At 42.8% G+C, this 21,434-nt stretch overlaps 2 protein-coding genes across 3 annotated transcripts; both read right to left on the bottom strand.

The window, feature by feature from the left end:
- Positions 1-1,762: 1,762 nt before the first annotated feature.
- Positions 1,763-17,241, bottom strand: LOC115109921 (bMERB domain-containing protein 1-like). 2 transcript variants are annotated; one of them, XM_065006612.1, is made up of 6 exons: positions 16,619-17,241; positions 8,700-8,823; positions 6,166-6,239; positions 5,331-5,445; positions 4,537-4,607; positions 1,763-4,374 (listed from the first exon to the last, which is right to left on the bottom strand). In XM_065006612.1, exons 1-6 carry the CDS (start codon positions 16,695-16,697, stop codon positions 4,253-4,255), a joined length of 585 nt encoding a protein of 194 aa, XP_064862684.1. In that variant the 5' UTR covers positions 16,698-17,241; the 3' UTR covers positions 1,763-4,252. The 2 variants fall into 2 exon arrangements, with proteins under 2 accessions (XP_064862684.1, XP_064862683.1); XM_065006611.1 differs by lacking the exon at positions 16,619-17,241 and adding an exon at positions 9,018-10,172.
- A 681-nt stretch (positions 17,242-17,922) lies between these two features.
- LOC115110634 (major facilitator superfamily domain-containing protein 6-like) lies at positions 17,923-21,399 on the bottom strand. Its single transcript, XM_029636449.2, is given in 3 exon segments — positions 17,923-18,923; positions 18,925-20,758; positions 21,082-21,399. Coding segments are annotated over 2 exon segments (1,812 nt in total). The 5' UTR covers positions 20,703-20,758; positions 21,082-21,399; the 3' UTR covers positions 17,923-18,889.
- Positions 21,400-21,434: the final 35 nt, after the last annotated feature.

A 21,434-nucleotide genomic window follows, 5' to 3' on the forward strand; every position in this document is an offset into this window, starting at 1 on the left:
AGCCTTCATTTCTACATTCGTCAATAACAACAACATTACATTGAAAGGCAAGGTGACATGTTGCTAGGGAACAAAACTGTGAAGAGTGGCTGCATCCAGTTGGAGCAGGACGCATGTTATTAAGGCATGCTGGGTTATTCTTCTGGCCCTCTGTGAGAGGCCTGAGATATTCCTCCACTCCACCAACAGCTTCCAGTGGGCAGCCTCCTGATCCCTCCCAATGTGCCACCTCTCTTCATATCTGACATGCACACTGAGATGTCTTCTTTAGTTTCACTGGTGTAAATGTCAAAATCATTTGTCAAGGGAACAAAATAGGTACAGCAGGGGAGCATACAGCCCTGACTATGGGGTTGTATTTACAAGGAATTGATTTGTCTGAACCTGCTTTGAGTGTTTCGGTCATAACAACTCACAACCAGAGGGGAAGTCCAGGTGGGGAGAGGAGGACAGGAGGAAGAAAGAAAAAGAGAAACATGTGTTTGCCAGAAATGGTCCCTAATTGGTGAGGCGTGTTATCTTCTGTGCAGGGATTGTTTAATGTCTCGGCCCACGCCGCATATGAGAACGAGCTAGCTGAGAATCAGCAGCTTCCAATTAGGGTGGGTTGGAAGTAATGTGTCTGAATTCTCTCTGTACAGCTGCTTGATTGTATGCTTTTTTGGCCTGCAAATGAAATGCAGTAAGGTGTCTTCACTGACGCAGAGTCTGGTAATTTGCAACCGGCTGTGCCTCTCTCTCAGCTGTCAGGTAAATGCCACAGAAATGATTGAGTCTTCAAGTATCTTCAATCCACAACAATATATTGCAAAACAATAATTACATCTAAAGCACCCATATCATTAGGTCCAGTAAACCAAACTCTTGAACAGCTACTGTATTGTCAATTGACAGTTTTCCATTCTGAAGCAGTGTGTATTATTATTTGTTAGGATCAACTTTCCTTTGCAGATGGTCCCCCAGTGGTGGACTTGCTATGGAGTGAAGGATTTCATAGAAAGAAAAAGCCAGTGGATCACAATCCATCTCCCCCTGAGTCCCTTGGATGAGTCATCTGTGTGCGCAGCACAGGGGGGCTGAGGTGAGAGGAACGTGCTCTGGGGCGAAAATACAAACAGTTGGTTCTCACTAGTGTAGAGCAACACCATCGCTCCCATCATGGGCTGTTGTCATGACAGTTGCACACGCATGTGGCAGAATGCTCTTTGTAATAGGTTAGATGTTAAAGCCAAAACCTCACGCATTACATTTGCTTTGTGGTGACAGTTTAATAACGCTCCTGTCACAGGAGGTTGGTGGCACCTTAACGGGGGAGAACGGGCTCGTGGTACTAACTGGAGCTGGATCAGTGGAATCATATCAAATATATCAAACACATGGATTCCATTTGCTCCGTTCCGGCCATTATTATGAGCCGTCCTCCCCTCAGCAGCCTCCACTGGCTCCTGTGTCTTTGTTTCCCATGCTCTCGACACCATGTCTCTGAGATGTGAGCATGGAAGAGAAGGAAGCAAACTGCCTGATTATCACACTCACTTGATAACACAAAGCATTTGTTAGCGCAGTGATTCATAGAGATGAGCGTACGGAAAGCGCAAGATTCAATTAAGGTAAAGATGTACATGATCTTGAAATAAATCAATTTAGCTCCTTATAACCAGCTTACAATATCCGTGCACAAGCTTTTACCTGGCTTGGTGGTAAAACAGTCCAGATTTAAACAGTTATTTAATAAAAATGGTTTAAGAATGGAGAATAAACCTACATTACAAGTCTTTAATTAGACAAGCACGCTAAACCGATACAATATGTACAACCAGAAGTTCTGACATTCTAAGCCACAAAACATAATAACAAGTAGCCTAATCACAATCAACTCCCATGTCAGTTTGGATTAAACCATTGTAGAGAATTAAAAATAAACATACAGAGCATTGTGAATGAGCTGTTACATTGAGCAGACTGCGCACATTGATAGATGTCAGGTTAAAGAGTGTTTTGTAATAGAATAAGCAGCAGACAGTGTATTTCAAGGCATATTATCTAATTCAAAGGGGAGAAATTCTGAGTTCCATTATGCTTGGAAAGTTGTCCTTGATACTCTTGAGATATTTGTCAAAGCCACGTTCACAGTACATGGTTTCACACATTTACCTCTGTCACAAAGAATTACAAGTATTGCAAATTGGCAACAGCAATTCCCATCAGACCAATCAGCATAATAGAAGGTAAATGGGGAACAAAAAAAGCTAAACATAGCATTTGAAACTGAAATTGAAACAATATTACAATTGTGAAAGCAGAGAGCTGAATGTAATTCCGGTGACTTCCCCAGGAATCAGACACAGCTAATGACAGGGTAGGTACCACAGTAAAGCAGCTAGTCCAGAGGGGAGATACCATGGAAGCCAAGCAAGCAGTGGCCTTTAGCAAGGTTAAGCAGTGTCATAGTTAGCCGTGACTATGTAAAATGTCACCAAGAGACAGAGTGAGGTTTGCTAGTCATAGCTGTGTAGACAATGCCCGTGGGAATGAAGTGTCAAGCTCTAATGCATTAAATGATAATTGTAGTCATAGCAACACATAACTGTCTAATGACTTTAATTGGACAGGGTCCATTTGAATAAGATAATTGCTATTAAACTGATACTCAATGACTCTCCCGCTGTAGAGCTTTTAAACGTTGTTACTCACTGTTTCAAATCACACTACAGGTTTTAGACAGCTTTTTCATCATTTGTAGATCCGCAAATATACACCAACCATCCAAGGGTGGCCAGATAGAAAATGTGGGTCAGCTCCTGAAAATGACTACAGATAAAAATAATGTATCAGAATGGAAACGTTCTGTTGTCATTTTCACTCTGTCCAAAGGTGGCGCAGTGGTTAACGATGCTGTATTGCAGCGCCAGCTGTGCCACCAGAGACTCTGGGTTCGCGCCCAGGCTCTGTCTTAACCGGCCGTGACCTGGAGGTCCGTGGGGCGACGCACAATTGGCCTAGTGTCGCCTGGGTTAGGGAGGGTTTGGCCGGTGGGGATATCCTTGTCTCATCGCACACCAGCGACTCCTGTGGCGGGCCGGGCGCAGTGCGCGCTAACCAAGGTTGCACGGTGTTTCCTCCGACACATTGGTGCGGCTGCCTTCCGGGTTGGATGGCGCTGTGTTAAGAAGCAGTGGTTGGGTTGTGTATCGGAGGACGCATGACTTTCAACCTTCGTCTCTCCCGAGCCCATACGGGAGTTGTAGCGATGAGACAAGATAGTAGCTACTAAAACAATTGGATACCACGAAATTGGGGAGAAAAAAAGGGTTTTTAAATTGGCATACTTTTTTTGACCATGGTGATGAAGAAGATATGTGTTGATTTATGGACTTGGCTGAGTCAAGTTGGCCTTTATCAGGAAATGATCAGCAAGGTCATTCCATGAAAAGAGTGCCTTTTGCATCCCTTTGATATTATAAGTAGAAATTGTTCACCAATGTTGAATTTTAAAAGCCTGTTTTATCAAAATTCTAAAATTATGATTTTTTATATAAATAAAGACTTAGAAAAGTGCAAAAAAATCAGCACTTTGACATGTCCCTCCGTGCACAATCTGTGACTTATTTGAAGATTTTCATGGGGCGGCAGGTAGCCTTGTGGCTGGGCCAGTAACCGAAAGGTTGCTAGATCGAATCCCAGAGTTGACAAGGTAAAAAGCTGTCATTCTGCCCCTGAACAAGGCAGTTAATTCACTAGTATAGGCCATCATTGTAAATAAGATTTTGTTCTTAACTGACTTGCCTAGTTAAATAAAGGGTTCAATTAAAAAGACTAAAAAAACACAACCCCCAAAATTCACCATCATTGTAAAGCCCTAGTTATTTTGTTGCTTTGACAAAGTCATTTCTGAAGATTGTTATTTATTAGTGATTAATTTACATCTGTCCCTCATTTTAAGGTCAACCCTGTTACGTGAACTGAACTCTCGTTTCAATATGAAGTTGTACATGTGCTCTTTATGACAGAATGCAAAAAAAATTGAAATCTAAAGTTGTTGTTTTTTTATACCAAGTTACACTTCTCAAAATGCACTAAATTGGTGCAATGACCCAGCAATAGATTAATTGACGGGAACACAGTTCCAACAGTCACTGTACATATGTTTAGGGTTATAGTCAAAGTATGAGAGCTCTGTCTGCCCACTCAATACAAATGACCCCATCCCGAAATCAACAACGTGTCTCAGTCTCTCCACAGGGCAGGGAGTCTACATGACAGAGCATGTGAAGCCGCAGCACTCCTTCAGAAGGGTGAGACCGGTTTTGGTGACGAAGGGAGTGGACGAAGTTTGCTGGGCTTTGGAGGTCATCCTTCGGTCCTCTGTGATGTCTGGGAAAAAAAAGAGACATCATTATCATCCTCATCAGCATTGTTAATGTTGTTATCATATTTTAACTTGGTTCATTCAATGCGTCTTGGACTAACTGCACAAAAGGAATCTTCATATTAGAGCCTTGACTAACAGCACTATGGTAACACATTTGCACATACCTTTTTTCTTCAAGGTCTTGGGAAATTTAGACTGCAAGAAATCAGCCATTTCTTTGTCCTCCTCTCTCTCCCTGTTGAAGGAGATTTATTGGTATGAGCACAGTTAACAAAAAGGTAAAATCTTCCTATATCTTTCACAGCCACTGTTGCCATAAAACACAGTCATACACAAGCATGCACACACAAAATAAATAAATAACCAACTGGATAGTAACAAAGAGGCATACGCGAACAGCTCCGACATTTGTTCATATGTGTGGATGGTGTGAACTCACTTCATGATTTTCTACTGTCAACATCACTTTACTGTAAATTATTAAGTATCTGCTTCCCACGTATCCCACCTTTCCGAGAGCTGTCAAGTGTCACTCAGACTTGTAGTCAGAGAAGCAGGGATGCCTGACATGCAAGACAGCTAATTTAGTGCTGTAAACACATGCAATGTGGAAGGGGCTTGCTTCCTCTGAGACTCACTGTCATTTACACTAAATATACACTGAGCAACACAACACTCAGCCTCTAGAGAGAATACAATACCCAATAAACTACAGAAGTGAAAAATACCCTTTTAAATTCACCTCAACAGCTCGATCGCATGGGTTTAATTCACATTGACATGGAAGAATGTTCCCCAACTGGCTCAGATACAGTATGACTCAGAGGTGACAACAACTGAGTCACAAATATTAAATGGTCACTAGATGCTACTTCGGCAACATGGATAGTTACAGTAGCCCTTGCCTTTAAGAACATGGCCCAACCCTCCTTGCCTTTAAGAACATGGCCGCACTCACCTGAGCCTCTCAAACTCCACGTCATCCACCAGGAAGTCCCTGGTCTCCACCAGCTTGTGGATCTGCTGCAGCAACTCCTCCTCCCTCTGCCGGTCCTCGTTGGATTTGTCTGTGTCTGGAGTCATACAGACAGTCTAGTCATGGAGTGGTCATACAGCAGTCACAGACAGTTCATATAGTAATCATAGATGTTAGGAATCATTAAGCATTCATACAGCTCCAGTTCAAGATTAAGAACCAGGTAAATGAATCTTAGGCTGATGGATCAATAACCACCAGATGACTGTGCATGGTGTTCCTGTTATAATACTGAGAAAGTGGCGTGGATAGCATTACCACTGGATCTAACCTACTAAATGTGAGATAAACCAGAGAGAGGCTGGGGCTGAAACATTGAAATGATAAGCTGAGATAATGAGGATGTTGTGCTCCAAATCTTCTGCTTGTTTGTCCTGCAAATCTTTTATTATTGGCTTTCATAGAGCACTACTGTACCTGGACCATATGCCCTTTTGATGCAGATATTCCCTCATTTTCTGGCACAGCGTGTGTGTGCTCTCTATAATGTGAATTGAACACCTCACACAAAAAGATGCCATCTAGAGACCAAAAGGGTTCTTTGGCTGTCCTCATAGGAGAAGCATTTGGTTCCAGATAGAACCCTTTTGGGTTCCATGTAGAACCCTTTCCACAGAGGGTTCTACATGGAACTCAAAAAGGGTTCTCCTTGGAACCAAAAAGGGATCTCCTTGGAACCAAAAAGGGATCTCCAATGAAGACAGCCGAAGAACCCTTTTGGAACCCTTTTTTTCCCTAAGAGTGTATGGTAGCCTACCTGAAACAGACACCAGCTTCTGAAGGTCTTTTTTCAGCCGTGTGATTTCCTTGCAAAGCTGAATGTCGTCCATCCTGAGGGGAAAAAAATAGATTCCTCTATTTCATTCTCAATCATAAACCACATTGATATACTTCAAAGGCAATCTCTCTTCACAGCCGTTTAGTATGACCCAGGGGAAGAGAACCCGGGACGAGGTGAGAATCGGAACCTGTCATGTATCGACTGTCAATACAGGGGCTGTTCTTCTCCCTGTACTACACTTAGTCTGACACTCAGGAATCAATCCTAATTGCTCTTATTGACAGAACAACTGAATCCCATACAGAATGCTTCCATACAGAGGACGGAGAGATTGTAGTCTTAAAGATACAATGATGCTGGCTCCAGTGTTGAGTGGTCTCTCTGAAGACACTGTGGCTTGCATGTATAGCCCCACGCTAGGGTTATACAGACAGTCACTACAGTCAGACAGATCCTGCTGGGCAGTAATAAGGGTTGTGACATAGAGGACCTTCTGATGTGATCACCCTTCCCCTGGGACCACAATGTGCCAGACATCCCTACAGGTGTCCGGTCTACTGAGGCATAACTTTTCTCAAGCTCTCAGCTTCTGCAATAACTCCTCTATTAGAACGTGGTCAATATAACGACAGCGAATTATAGCAATTAAAAAATAATTGCTGCTGAGTAAAAAAAAAATTTTTTTTTAAACTGACAGGCAGGGCTACTCTACATGAGTGTAAAGATAATGACTTTTATTTAAAAAAATAAAAAAAAACATTTGGCGACTCCACAAGCATTTCGAACACAGTACATTTACATGGCCAAATACATAGTAGAATGTAACGCTATAGAATATAAGCGATTTCCCATTTCAGCTTGGTAAACATAGATATGATAACAATAACCATATTAGCCTATCCTACAGACAGAAACCACTTGAGTGGAAATGGCGAACTAAATTAGCTTTCTCCTCTTCCCAGGTGGACTGAAATGATTGTTGGCTGAGGGTTTATTAGCTGAATTAACTCTGATACCACAGGGCCTCTGAGAATGAGTCACTCCCCATCTATCGGCGCTGCAGCTGCATCATATCTCATTTCACTAATTGACTCAGGTAGGGAGGTTTAAGTAAACAATACTGGTCAGACACTGAGGCTCTGGATAACTGGGCTTTTCCGTCAGACAATAAGAGGAAAATGAACTCCTAGATAAACATGACCCAAGCCCTTTAAACACGGGGAATGTGTTATTCTTTTCAAGCCACTTCATAGGAGTGACCAATACAGTACCTGCATCACAGCTTATTTGCATGGAACTTGTGTACGTGCTTTAATATGGATTCCCTTTGTGTTGCCCTGTCATTGTGTCTGAAGCTGCATCCCGACATTACACGTTCACAATAAAGCACCTCGTGGGGCCTACAGCATTAAAGAATACACACTGAACTGCATACACCTAATGCACTGCATGCAAATGAGAGTTCTCATTTAATTCCATATGTAAACCATGTCATGTTTGTTTTTAATTTCACTTCCACCTACGTAGATAAGGAAACAAGCTACTTTACACATCAGAAACCTAACAGTAATTACTTTTCCACATGAACAAAGGTACATTGCTTGTTATTATGCTATCACTGTTCAGTTTCTCTCTGTTAGAGCTGTGGTCAGCCTTGAAAAGACCTTGAGCGCTGCAGCGACTGGCGTCAATATGCTCCTGTCCCTGGAGATGAAAGACGAGGAATCACAGATACAGTAAGAAGTGAGAAAAGCTCTCTGTGCCGCTGTGCTCATCTACTTAATGGTGAGCGGAAGTGCGGTTGTTTACCAGGCCAATAGTGATTATTGTTAGTGTAGAGCAGGGTTAGTGTTCAGTAATCATACTGATTCTCACAGAAATCCAATAGGATGTTTTACTTTGATTAAAGGGATTCTTATATGTCAGCTCCAACCCAGAAAGGTCTTGAGGAGCAATAGTGAGAATGTAGCCTACTGTACGCATCGGTGCACATCTCCCCAGAAACTGGACCTCCCCATACCCAGCATCATTATCTTTTATCTGAGTCTCTCCCCTCTTTCCCCTGCACATGTCACAATAATGAAGAAGAAACTTTACAGCCAAGGGGATCGGACAGAGAGGAGTATAAAACCGTTCGTTTTCAGAACAAAGTCCATGTGCAGTTTTGAGACAAGTGTGCGGGCTGAGCTGGTAGACTAATAGGACAGCAGGCCAAGCGCTGCGGTCCTCTACACAGTATTCGCCTTCATTAACAATCGCTAGATGCTGTCATATGTGGAGCGTCACCAAGTCCGAAGGGATCAACTCTAATGAGCCCTGTGAAAACCTGCTACAGTTCAACCACAACCCATTCCACAAGGAGCCAGGGCATGGATGTTATGTGAGACTGAAAAGGCCCAACATGTGTATCCTGTTCTTCTACCTCATACTAGAGGGCTTTGATAAATCACCACAAGATGTCAGAAACTGAGTGTTGGTGTGATTGGATAGTTATTTAAAAAAATGCTCACATGTATCTTAGTTCTGATTCCCTCCGTACTAGAACATCACGTATCCGCTCGATTCTGAAAAGCTCCCCTTCAATGTGATCTATTGTGATGGTGGAGTCCGCCATTGAGACAATGTCTTCCTCTGCTGGAAGAGAAACAAGAAAACAAAGATACTTTCGTATATATAGTGTATGTGGACACGCCTTCAAATGAGTGGATTCAGATATTTCAGCCACACCCACTGCTGACAGGTGTATAAAATCGAGCACACAGCCATACAATCTCCATAGACAAACATTGGCAGTAGAATAAACTGTACCGAAGAGCTCAGTGACTTACCACGTGGCACCGTCATAGGATGCCACTTTTCCAACAAGTCAGTTCGTGAGCATCCGCACACAAGCCTAAGATCACCATGTGCAATGCCATGCATCGGCTGGAGTGGTGTAAAGCTCACCGCCATTGGAATCTGGAGCAGCGGAAACGAGTTCTCTGAAGTGATGAATCACGCTTCACCATCTGGCAGTCTGACGGACAAATCTGGGTTTGGCGGATGCCAGGAGAACGCTACCTGCCCCAATGCATAGTGCCAACTGTAAATTTTGGTGGAGGAGCAATAATTGTCTGGGGCTGTTTTTCATTAGTAGAAAGAGGAGGAAGGGAAGCGCTACTAAGGTACACAATAGTACATTTTGGTAGATAGAAGGTGCTCTTTGGTAAAAGGGGTAAATTGGTCATCAAAAAGAAAGGAGGACGAAGGCACTCTTCATATAATTAATTAAAATGCCTTTATTAGTATGACATGTTCAATAGAAACACCGTTTTTTAAAAACCGAAGCGTTTGGGCAGCATGGCCTTCGTCGGGGAGTACAAAAAAGGAATAGAATGTCCACTTTTGAACAGCTTTTCCAATTAGCCCTAATTGGAAGAGGGAGTGGTTACAACATTGATTGGACAACACCTAGTAAGCAATACTATACACATTAAAAGGTGAAATACTGTAGCTAAGTTATAAACTCCAAGCTACAAGTATCAGAAACTGTGGAGTACAGCAAGGATAACATTCATTTTTTGGACCTCGACATTAGTAAAAATGACAAAGGTTGTTTGCACACATCAATTTTTAGGAAGCCTACAGATGGGCATACCATTCTGAGGGCAGACAGCTTTCACCCCAAAAGGCTAAAAGAGAATATTCCATATGGCCAATTCCAAAGAGTCCGCAGAATCAGGAAAAAGACTACAGTGTCAAATCTGCTGAATTGGAGAATCGCTTCTTGAATCAGGGCTACAGCATTCAGGTCCTGAAAGATGCCGGTATAAGGGCTAGATTACTTGACAGAGAGAACTTGTTGCGAAGGGGAGAGCCTTGTGATACATCAGAGAGAGAGTATGTTGTTACAAAATACAGCACTGAAGCAGAGAACATTAAAAGAAACATAAAAAATTGGGGAATCATCCAAAGTGATACGCTACTACGCCAAGTCTTTCCTGAGCCACCAGTCATAAACTTTAAGAGATGTCCGACCCTAAATGACAAATTAGTCCACAGTTATCTTCCGGGTGACTCTCAAAAAATTTGGCTTGACCACAAACCCAAGGGCTCTTTTAAATGTAACCATTGCAACCATTGCAGTGATATTGCACAGAAGATGTATTTTGTTGACACAGCTTCCAAAATGGAGTATTACGTCAAGCATTTCATTAACTGCAAAAGCCCTCATGTCATCTATAGATTGGAAGGTGTTCTACATTGGACGGACAAAGAGACGCCTTCAAGAACACTTAGCGGAACACAAGTACGCCATATGGGTAGGCAATGAAGACTACCCCATGGCAAGGCACTACAAGTCCCTACACCATGGCAACCCTGCCTCCCTACAAGCTATAGGTATTGATCATATTCCGGACTCTATTAGAAAAGGGGACCATCTTAAACAGTTAAACCAAAGGGAAAGTTTTTGGATTTACAACTACAGGCCACTAAATACCCTGGTTTAAATGAAGATATGGATTTACAACTACAGGCCACTAAGTACCCTGGTTTAAATGAAGATATGGATTTACAACTATAGGCCACTAAGTACCCTGGTTTAAATGAAGATATGGATTTACAACTACAGGCCACTAAGTACCCTGGTTTAAATGAAGATATGGATTTACAAACTACAGGCCACTAAATACCCTGGTTTAAATGAAGATATGGATTTACAACTACAGGCCACTAAGTACCCTGGTTTAAATGAAGATATGGATTTACAACTACAGGCCACTAAATACCCTGGTTTAAATGAAGACATGGATTTACAAACTACAGGCCACTAAGTACCCTGGTTTAAATGAAGATATGGATTTACAAACTACAGGCCACTAAGTACCCTGGTTTAAATGAAGATATGGATTTACAAACTACAGGCCACTAAGTACCCTGGTTTAAATGAAGATATGGATTTACAAACTACAGGCCATTAAGTACCCTGGTTTAAATGAAGGTATGGATTTACAAACTACAGGCCACTAAGTACCCTGGTTTAAATGAAGATATGGATTTACAACTACAGGCCACTAAATACCCTGGTTTAAATGAAGATATGGATTTACAACTACAGGCCACTAAGTACCCTGGTTTAAATGAAGATATGGATTTACAAACTACAGGCCACTAAGTACCCTGGTTTAAATGAAGATATGGATTTACAAACTACAGGCCATGAAGTACCCTGGTTTAAATGAAGATATGGATTTACAAACTACAGGCCACTAAGTACCCTGGTTTAAATGAAGATATGGATTTACAACTACAGGCCACTAAATACCCTGGTTTAAATGAAGATATGGATTTACAACTACAGGCCACTAAGTACCCTGGTTTAAATGAAGATATGGATTTACAAACTACAGGCCACTAAGTACCCTGGTTTAAATGAAGATATGGATTTACAACTACAGGCCACTAAATACCCTGGTTTAAATGAAGATATGGATTTACAACTACAGGCCACTAAGTACCCTGGTTTAAATGAAGATATGGATTTACAAACTACAGGCCACTAAGTAACCTGGTTTAAATGAAGATATGGATTTACAACTACAGGCCACTAAGTACCCTGGTTTAAATGAAGATATGGATTTACAACTACAGGCCATTAGGTACCCTGGTTTAAATGAAGATATGGATTTACAACTACAGGCCACTAAGTACCCTGGTTTAAATGAAGATATGGATTTACAAACTACAGGCCACTAAATACCCTGGTTTAAATGAAGATATGGATTTACAACTACAGGCCACTAAGTACCCTGGTTTAAATGAAGATATGGATTTACAACTACAGGCCACTAAATACCCTGGTTTAAATGAAGACATGGATTTACAAACTACAGGCCACTAAGTACCCTGGTTTAAATGAAGATATGGATTTACAAACTACAGGCCACTAAGTACCCTGGTTTAAATGAAGATATGGATTTACAAACTACAGGCCACTAAGTACCCTGGTTTAAATGAAGATATGGATTTACAACTACAGGCCACTAAATACCCTGGTTTAAATGAAGATATGGATTTACAACTACAGGCCACTAAGTACCCTGGTTTAAATGAAGATATGGATTTACAAACTACAGGCCACTAAGTACCCTGGTTTAAATGAAGATATGGATTTACAACTACAGGCCACTAAGTACCCTGGTTTAAATGAAGATATGGATTTACAACTACAGGCCACTAAGTACCCTGGTTTAAATGAAGATATGGATTTACAAACTACAGGCCACTAAGTACCCTGGTTTAAATGAAGATATGGATTTACAACTACAGGCCACTAAATACCCTGGTTTAAATGAAGATATGGATTTACAACTACAGGCCACTAAGTACCCTGGTTTAAATGAAGATATGGATTTACAACTACAGGCCACTAAATACCCTGGTTTAAATGAAGACATGGATTTACAAACTACAGGCCACTAAGTACCCTGGTTTAAATGAAGATATGGATTTACAAACTACAGGCCACTAAATACCCTGGTTTAAATGAAGATATGGATTTACAAACTACAGGCCACTAAGTACCCTGGTTTAAATGAAGATATGGATTTACAACTACAGGCCACTAAGTACCCTGGTTTAAATGAAGACATGGATTTACAAACTACAGGCCACTAACTACCCTGGTTTAAATGAAGATATGGATTTACAACTACAGGCCACTAAATACCCTGGTTTAAATGAAGATATGGATTTACAACTACAGGCCACTAAGTACCCTGGTTTAAATGAAGATATGGATTTACAAACTACAGGCCACTAAGTACCCTGGTTTAAATGAAGATATGGATTTACAACTACAGGCCACTAAGTACCCTGGTTTAAATTAAGATATGGATTTACAAACTACAGGCCACTAAGTACCCTGGTTTAAATGAAGATATGGATTTACAACTACAGGCCACTAAATACCCTGGTTTAAATGAAGATATGGATTTACAACTACAGGCCACTAAGTACCCTGGTTTAAATGAAGATATGGATTTACAAACTACAGGCCACTAAGTACCCTGGTTTAAATGAAGATATGGATTTACAACTACAGGCCACTAAATACCCTGGTTTAAATGAAGATATGGATTTACAACTACAGGCCACTAAGTACCCTGGTTTAAATGAAGATATGGATTTACAAACTACAGGCCACTAAGTACCCTGGTTTAAATGAAGATATGGATTTCTCACCCTTCCTGTAGGGTTGTGATGGGTCCATTTGCTGTCATCCAGTGGACATTTTGCTTAATTTGCCCTCAGTTATGGTTAGACTGTTGTTGTTCATGTTTTGTTGTTCTAGTGTAGTATGGAATATATTGCTTTCTTATTCTTGACACTTCTCCCACTCATATTTAAGGTTAGAACTATGCTCATGTGGCTGAATGGAAGCAAGTCCCTGCAGCAGTGTTCCAACATCTAGTGGAAAGCCTTCCCAGAAGAGTTGAGTCTGTTATAGCAGCAAAGGGGGGACCAACTCCATATTAATGCCCATGGTTTTGGAATGAGATGTTTGACCAGCAGGTGTCCACATACTTTTGGCCATGTAGTGTATTAGCAAGTTATTATACTGCTACATTGACATAGTACTGTGCATCAGCACGAAAATGGGAACAAATGACTGCTTATTCTGCTCACGCCACCTATCCCAGCACAACATGATCGGGTCATAGATGAGAGGCCAGAACAGAACTCCTGTCTTTTCAAGTTAAATTTCATTTGTCACATTCACAAGTACAGTGAAATGCTTAACTTGCAAGCCCTACCCAACAGTAAAGTATTCAACATCAAAATAGTATAACTAAGAAAAAAATAAATGAGCTATATACAGGGTCAGCACCAAATGTACAGGGATACTGGAGTATTGAGGTAGATATGTAAATGTAGGCAGGGATTAGGAAAAGTAACTGGTACCTGGATAAATAATAATAAACAATAACAACAATAGTAAACAGTATGGCAGCAACATAAGTGGTGGGTGTGTGGGTGTGTGCATGGTGGTGAGTGTGTGGGTGTGTGCATGGTGGTGAGTGTGTGGGTGTGTGCATGGTGGTGAGTGTGTGGGTGTGTGCATGGTGGTGAGTGTGTGGGTGTGTGCATGGTGGTGAGTGTGTGGGTGTGTGCATGGTGGTGAGTGTGTGGGTGTGTGCATGGTGGTGAGTGTGTGGGTGTGTGCATGGTGGTGAGTGTGTGGGTGTGTGCATGGTGGTGAGTGTGTGGGTGTGTGCATGGTGGTGAGTGTGTGGGTGTGTGCATGGTGGTGAGTGTGTGGGTGTGTGCATGGTGGTGAGTGTGTGTCTTCAGCCTGCCTTAATTACAGCATGTGTGCAACACGCTTCCTGGGTTTCCTCCCCCAGTGGGACAGCATGGAGGGAACGTGCCTTTCTGAGTGGCACACTGCCAGGCTGGGCAGAGACTCAGTGGTGGAAAGACTGGCATGGCATGACGGCAGCTCTCGCTAAACAGTTGACTTCAGGATATTGATACATGCCTGAGTTTCATGAACAATGAGAAATAATCTCAGACAATGAGAAAGAAGACAGAATCAGTGACAATTAAAGTAGGAAAGAGATGCTGAGCACCCATGAACTAGTACATTTCTAGAATTTATAATGAACTGGTTAAGGTCATCAGTTGAGTAGACTCGTGCAGTCTCATTAACATTTCCTAATTTGGCAGTGGTGCCAGGAGGGGGCCGGTCTGTTTCATTGGTCATAGTCTGTGAAGCGCTGTGATTGCTACCGTGAGGAGATCCTAGTTTACCAAGATGATATGACACACGGAATATAATCATCTCCATTATAGTCATCTCAACCTGCAGTGGCTTAGAACTGTCAAACACTATACATACGTAAACAATGCATACACTAACTGGTGCATGAACTGGGCATGAATTGGGCAACTACAACAATAAATCATTTGGAATTAGGACTAGTTTACAATAACTGATAATCATGTAGATTCCTCTTCATTTGGTCTAGAAATGTTCCATCCTACAATAGACAATGGGTTGGATAATTGGAATAAACCATCCATTGCTCAGTGTAACACTCTACAGACTTGCGCTACACTGGCTGGGGATGAGTGAAAGAATTGAATATGATGGCGAGGGGAATTTGAGGCAGCTTGATGACAAATGACTCAGATCTCAGTTTTGGATTAAAGGCTGAATGTCCTTCTTTAGTCTATTGTTACAGGGGTGCTTTTCTGATCCAATGCTATTGTGTTCTTAGTTAACAGTTTAATGAGGCAACTCAAGACACCTCCCATAGTGAACTGCCCTGACGAGTCAACAACTCACTCTGACCACCAGCCGCCCAGTTAGACTCCTCACCACTGTGTAATCCTGCAGCCCACAGAAAGCCCAGTAATGCACCACTGCTGTTAATCCTGCAGAATCCTCACAAACCAGCTATGACTCCTCCAACAGTGCTGCAAATGGCTCTTAATTACTTCACCTTGTCAGAAAAGACAACATTAGGTAAAAACAGAGGCCAAATCACTAGGGATAACAAGGCTACTGCCATCAAAAAACACACACATCATCAGCGTTTTAGCAGCTCCTGATAGTTTTTTTTCTTTTAGGATACTAGTCCACTATACTGAGCCCCTCTGCATATAACAAAAAAACGAAGAAGAAGTTTTAAAAAACGACTTCTTCAACCTCAGCTCAAACACCCTCGATTTTCATCATTTTGCCTACTAATTCCAAGGAAGGTCGCTCTATAGGTCGCCTTGCCGCCCCCAGCCTTCATATGTCATTTTAAAGTGTACTCTCCTGCATTCTGCAGTGCACACCCACTACCGGATTACGTAAAGATCCTGTGAACGTTCGCTCTGTTCTATGCCTTGTTGCACCAAATTCTCTTTTCAGAAAATAATTCTCACTCTCAGATCTAATCTATCTATCTTTCACCACGAGTCTTCCCGTCCTGGCTTTTACTCCTAAATACAGTAACATTATCCATGTTCATGTAATGATTCTACTAGTACAGAAGAAAACTACTCCATTCCACTCACCCATGAGTGTCCTTAACACAGTCAAGTGTTGTTCATGTTATGATCAGCACATGGACCAGAGTAACATCGAGCCTTATAGCCATGAATAATATGACAACACTTTGATGTAATCGGAATTACTGCAAGTATTCAATGTATAGGTGGAGCTCAGTTTGAGTATCATATAAATCTCCATAAAGTCTCCAAATCACAAAACATATTGGATTTTTGTAAAGAAAATAGACAAAAACGTTAGGATTTCAGCACCACGTTCTATCAAACTCAATTTTTCCTCATGCAAAACAAACTCACAGTAGAATAGATAAAAAAAGGCAGCCCGCATATATACAACTTTCTATGCCATGTACTGTATATAATTAAGCATTTTGCAAAGGCTCACCCTTCTCATCGGGTTTTCGATCCAATTTTGTTCGTTCCAAAGACCCATATTGTTTGGAGGATTTTCGCTCCTTTTCCATTTCTTCGGTTTGAACGACTTCAGGCTTGATAATGATAAATCAGTAGCAGATAAATACCCTTAGCCTACTTTAGGCTATTTGAAAATGTAATTACACGGCGCAGCCTATTTATTTACGTGGCCACAAGGAAACACCATCACCACGTGGAGAATACATGTTGAACGTCGGCTGTGTATTTGCAGAATAGTGTGATTTCAGCACCACGGACACAGCTCGAGTCAAATGACTGAAGTATAACGTGAAGCGCCACCTTGTGACTTGCAAAGGTAATGTTTGGAGGGGAATTCATATTCTACCACCTCAACATTTTTTAAGAATGAATAACATTCACATGTGATATCAACTTCCACCATTCATTTTCCATCATGCCTGATTGAGTTAATGCAGGAGCTGACATGATTTCATCCTGCAGGGCCCTTGAGGACTGACTGCTGAGGGAGCAGATGGTGCTGCTGTATGTCATCTGTGTTCACTGAATGGGGCTGTCAGCCAGCTCTGTCTGGTCTGGCGAGACTGGGTTGGCAGCAGGTGCTGCCTCTGGCCAGTAGGTGGAAGCACTCCAAACCCAGGGCAGAGTCACTTACCATATAAACTGATCCAGCAACTGTGTACACACAGGGACTTCAGACTAAAGTCCTCAGTAAAGAGCAGTATCCTATAGGCCTACAGTACACAGACAGATACAAATATAAAAAAAGAGTTCAGTCAATTTCATGAGGTGAAAATTCACCCCCCCCCCCACCACCATTTTTTTTAATTAAAAAAAATAAATCTCAGGTCAGGATAGTGCGTGAATAAGTCAACAGTACGAGGTGGACGTAAACAGAAGGACCCCCATCTGAGACCGACTGGTCCGGTTGGAAAACAAATAATTTACTTATGGCGCCTGCTCAGGCTGATAGCGCCGTATCACTTAACTGACTGTTCTCTACAGGCATGAGTCATGACAGACAAGGCCAAATACAAAGATTCAAGAGGAGTTCCACATACTGCTGACCTTTGCTTTGTTACATTTAGGCGTATTGATATTGACACAAGAGGCATTGGGTTTCCTGCTTGTGTTCTTTAAAAACACTACAAGACATTTGACATTTGATACTACGCTGTTGTGAGGTATTGACATATACTGTCCAATGCATTGACTTACAATGTATCAATAAATATACTATAAACATCAGATAAACAAAATGTATTGTAATGCCAGTCATCAATATTTGAGAATGTCTTCAAGGCACAATAATACTCATCTTTTTATTGATTTACTACTAGTCATTGGACATGTATATCAACCACTGTATGTAATGTACTGTTAATTAGACAAAGGTTTCAGGGAGAGGTGCTAAACTATATTAGTGTCTCTGGCGGATATACTGAAATAACAGTCAGGTCAAAATGGGACAAACTGTGGCAAGTTTGGCAAACATCCTTTGAAATACAGGTTTAGCAAACACCATCTAACCTACAAGTGCAGCAACCAACCACAGATAGCTTCTAATACTTCCCCCACACAAGAGGCACTTCATGTTTAGTTAGGAAATTGACCCAAGGGGTGATTTCTACTACAGTTGAACAATACATAACATTTTCACAGTGGACTCAAGAGAGTCATCTGTCATGTGAGCAGGCTAAACCACACATACAGGATGAGTCTGTTAGTCCAGGATTTTGTCTCACCCAAAGACCACACCTGCACTCAAGTGGCCTTATGTTACAGACAGTAAAAGCTGCCTAACGTGGACTGTACTAACACTCATAAGCACTCGCACAGTCACCTGCTCACACTTAATTCTTCTCCGTTATTTGCTATCCAGAGTTTCTTGATAACTTATGCAAATGACAGTTTATCATCACTCTGCATTCACAATGGATCCACCTCCAGTGCAATAGTGAGGCTTGCAGTCCTCACTATTGTGTTTAGTTTGTGTTTTGCTGAAGAAGGCTAAACGCCTTCTGGGCATGTGGGGAATGCTAGAGCATTAGCACTAAATGAATAAAGCTGCAGTAATGGAGAATTAAAAAGCAATACTTTGTTTTCAATTAAACCAGCCAGGGACGGATTCACTTAGCAGTTTGTGGAGCAGCAAGAAGGCAGACTAAATTAAGAGTGACATGTCTGTAAGTGGTGGTGGAATCCTCCAGGAGCAGAATTGATACTGTCATCCTTCCATTGTGTTGCATATTATTCCTTAGGTCTAATGATTTATACTCCTGCCCATGTCATTATTGCTTGTCATCCTCCATGGCTTTCTCCAGCCAGTCGGTCTCCTGCTCCGACTCTGATTCGCTCACTTCACTGGTGTCAGCAGCGAGGAGGCGGGAGTAGTTGATCCTGCGTTGGCGTGGGGCTTTCCACTGGAGCAGGGGCAGAAACAGGCACCATAGGAGCAGAATCACCGCCACACCTCTGAAAAGCACAGATACCCCAAACCTGTGGACAACAAACCCCCCGGCCATGCTGCCCAGCCCTGCCCCCAGGTCCAGAGAGAGGGCCTGGTAGACCCTCCTCACGCTCCTCTCCGTGCCCGGCGTGGCCACGTCCTCGCACTGCACCTGCACTGCCCACCAGAGGGCGCCACTGCTGAAGCAGCTCAGCACCTGGACAGGTATTGCAGCCCAGGGGCCCCAGAGGAAGGAGTAGTAGAGGCACTGCAGGGCCAGGCAGGCCGTCCCCACCAGCAGCACCCTGCCTGGGCTCAGGAGCTTCGACACCCGACCACTCAGCAGAGGGAAGGCGGCGCGGGAGAGCAACGCTACGGCTAAAGAGAGGCCCATGTGCAGCTCGCTGCTCCCATGGTCCTGCATCTGCCACAGCAGGAAGTCATCCACTGCAGACCCCGCCAGCCCCATTAGGAAAGCAGTGGCAGCACACAGCAGGGCACGGAGATCCCCTCGCACCAGCTGTAAAGCTTTGAAGAGCCCAGTGGAGCGACTACGCTTCTTGTTTAGGTAGAGGGGCAGGAAGGCCACCACAGGCACGGCCAGGGTTGTCACAGCTGCATAGGAGTAGAAGTGGACAGCGCTCCTGGGTGCGTGTGAGCCAATGAGGCAGTCCAGGTGGCTCACCAGCAGTCCTGCACCACTCACCCCACACACTGCCCCAAGCAGCCCCCACACTCCTGTGCTACCATAGCGATCAGAGGCATCCACAAAATCCAAATACTCATACAGCCCATCGTCCACTGTCCATTCCAGAGGGGCGGCCATCAGCTCCCATATCGACACCACGATGAGGAGCATGAAAAAGAGTTGGTGCTGGACGTCCATAACTTTGAGATTGCCCAGGAACTCTAAGCGGGCCTCATCCTTCTCCCTCTGCTGCTGTTTCTCCTTTTCTGCTGACCTGCTAACCCTCCTCACTGTGGGGGAAGTGTTGGGGGCGCCGTGGTGGGACTCTAAGCTATTTCTCTCCCCTCCTATACTGTAGTTGGCCACAGATACATTCACTTGTGTCCATTGAGTAGTCACATTGTTGGAATGTTGCAGCTGGAATGTGTAGGTTGTGGCTTTGCTCATTGAAACAGCGGAAGACACAGTGTCACTGGTTGTCTCTGTAGGTGAAGATTCATGTGCTGCTGACTGGGACACAATGGTAGTGTGGGTGGTAGGCATTACACTGCCAACAACACGCACATAGTCACTCAGCTCTTCAGTGGGGCTCACACTGAGGTGAGAGATGTTGCAGTGGCTGGTCAGCGTCTCGACGCCTGTGGATGGGATGAGCAGGAGGATGAGGGCTGCCCCTGCTGAACAGACCAGAGACCCTGTAATCACTGCCCTCCTCTTGTCGTAGTGTTTGGACAGAAAGCTGGCCAGAGGGCTCCAGACCAGGGAGATGAGATGTTTGGTGCTCATGAGAAGGCCCGTCATGGAGGGAGTGAGGCCCAGGTATCTGAGGTACAGGGTGAGGAAGGGGAGGATGCAGGCTCTGGCACAAGAATACAGGAAGTGGAAGGTGCTAGAGAGGACTAGAGCACCCTTAACGTCGATCTGCTTGTTCCTCTTCATGGCTGCCAGCCAAGTGAACTCACTGTCTCACAGACTATCTTCATACAGAACACACACTGTGAATAAACACAAATAATATATATAGAAACCCATAAACATTTTTCAAACAGTAGCTAACATGTACATTTACTATTTAATAATGCAATATAGCTTAAAATCAAGTATAGGTACATAGCAATCATATTTAACATTGAGAATGTAATCATATTTTTATTTAACTTTTATTTAACGAATGCCTATTAGAAGAATTACTAAAATCACTGAAAATAAAGATATAATGGGCCATATGTCCCTAATCAAACCTCCAATAAAAAAAACGGTAAGCTAATTCAATAGAGCCAAAAACAACCACTAACATCCGTAGGATACAATGGCTTACCGTCAAAACGGTGAATCAATTTTCAGCGCAGCTGGTGTGTTTGAGGCTAGTCAATGCACCTGTTTCAACCGAAGCATGTCCACTCCGTACATGTCCACGTCATCTTTTACGGTAAACTGTTTAACACAACATATGCTTTTTGAAAGTACTTTCATTAGCGCATGGTTATTCTTTGTGCTCGGTGATTTTGTCTCTGACTTTTTACGTCTCTTATATCGTTCTTGGCAGTTGTCACGAGCGCATACCACCTGATATCACCTCTCTGTAGTTGAAAAAGCAGTTGTACACCTTGCACACATTAAGCTGTTTGTCTGCAGCGCCCTCAGGGCGCGAGGATGATAACTACGCGAGAC

This window comes from Oncorhynchus nerka, linkage group LG21, assembly GCF_034236695.1.
Source record: "Oncorhynchus nerka isolate Pitt River linkage group LG21, Oner_Uvic_2.0, whole genome shotgun sequence".
In the NCBI taxonomy this organism is placed as follows: Eukaryota; Metazoa; Chordata; class Actinopteri; order Salmoniformes; family Salmonidae; genus Oncorhynchus; species Oncorhynchus nerka.

Excerpts from the sequence above, each read along its gene's own strand:
- LOC115109921 (XM_065006611.1), bottom strand. The coding sequence starts at position 9,141 with ATGGCGGTGAGCTTTACACCACTCCAGCCGATGCATGGCATTGCACAT. Across the intron at positions 8,824-9,017 it reads TCCTATGACGGTGCCACGTG|CAGAGGAAGACATTGTCTCA; the intron begins GTAAGTCACTGA and ends TTTCTCTTCCAG. Across the intron at positions 4,375-4,536 it reads CAAGACCTTGAAGAAAAAAG|ACATCACAGAGGACCGAAGG; the intron begins GTATGTGCAAAT and ends TTTTTTTCCCAG.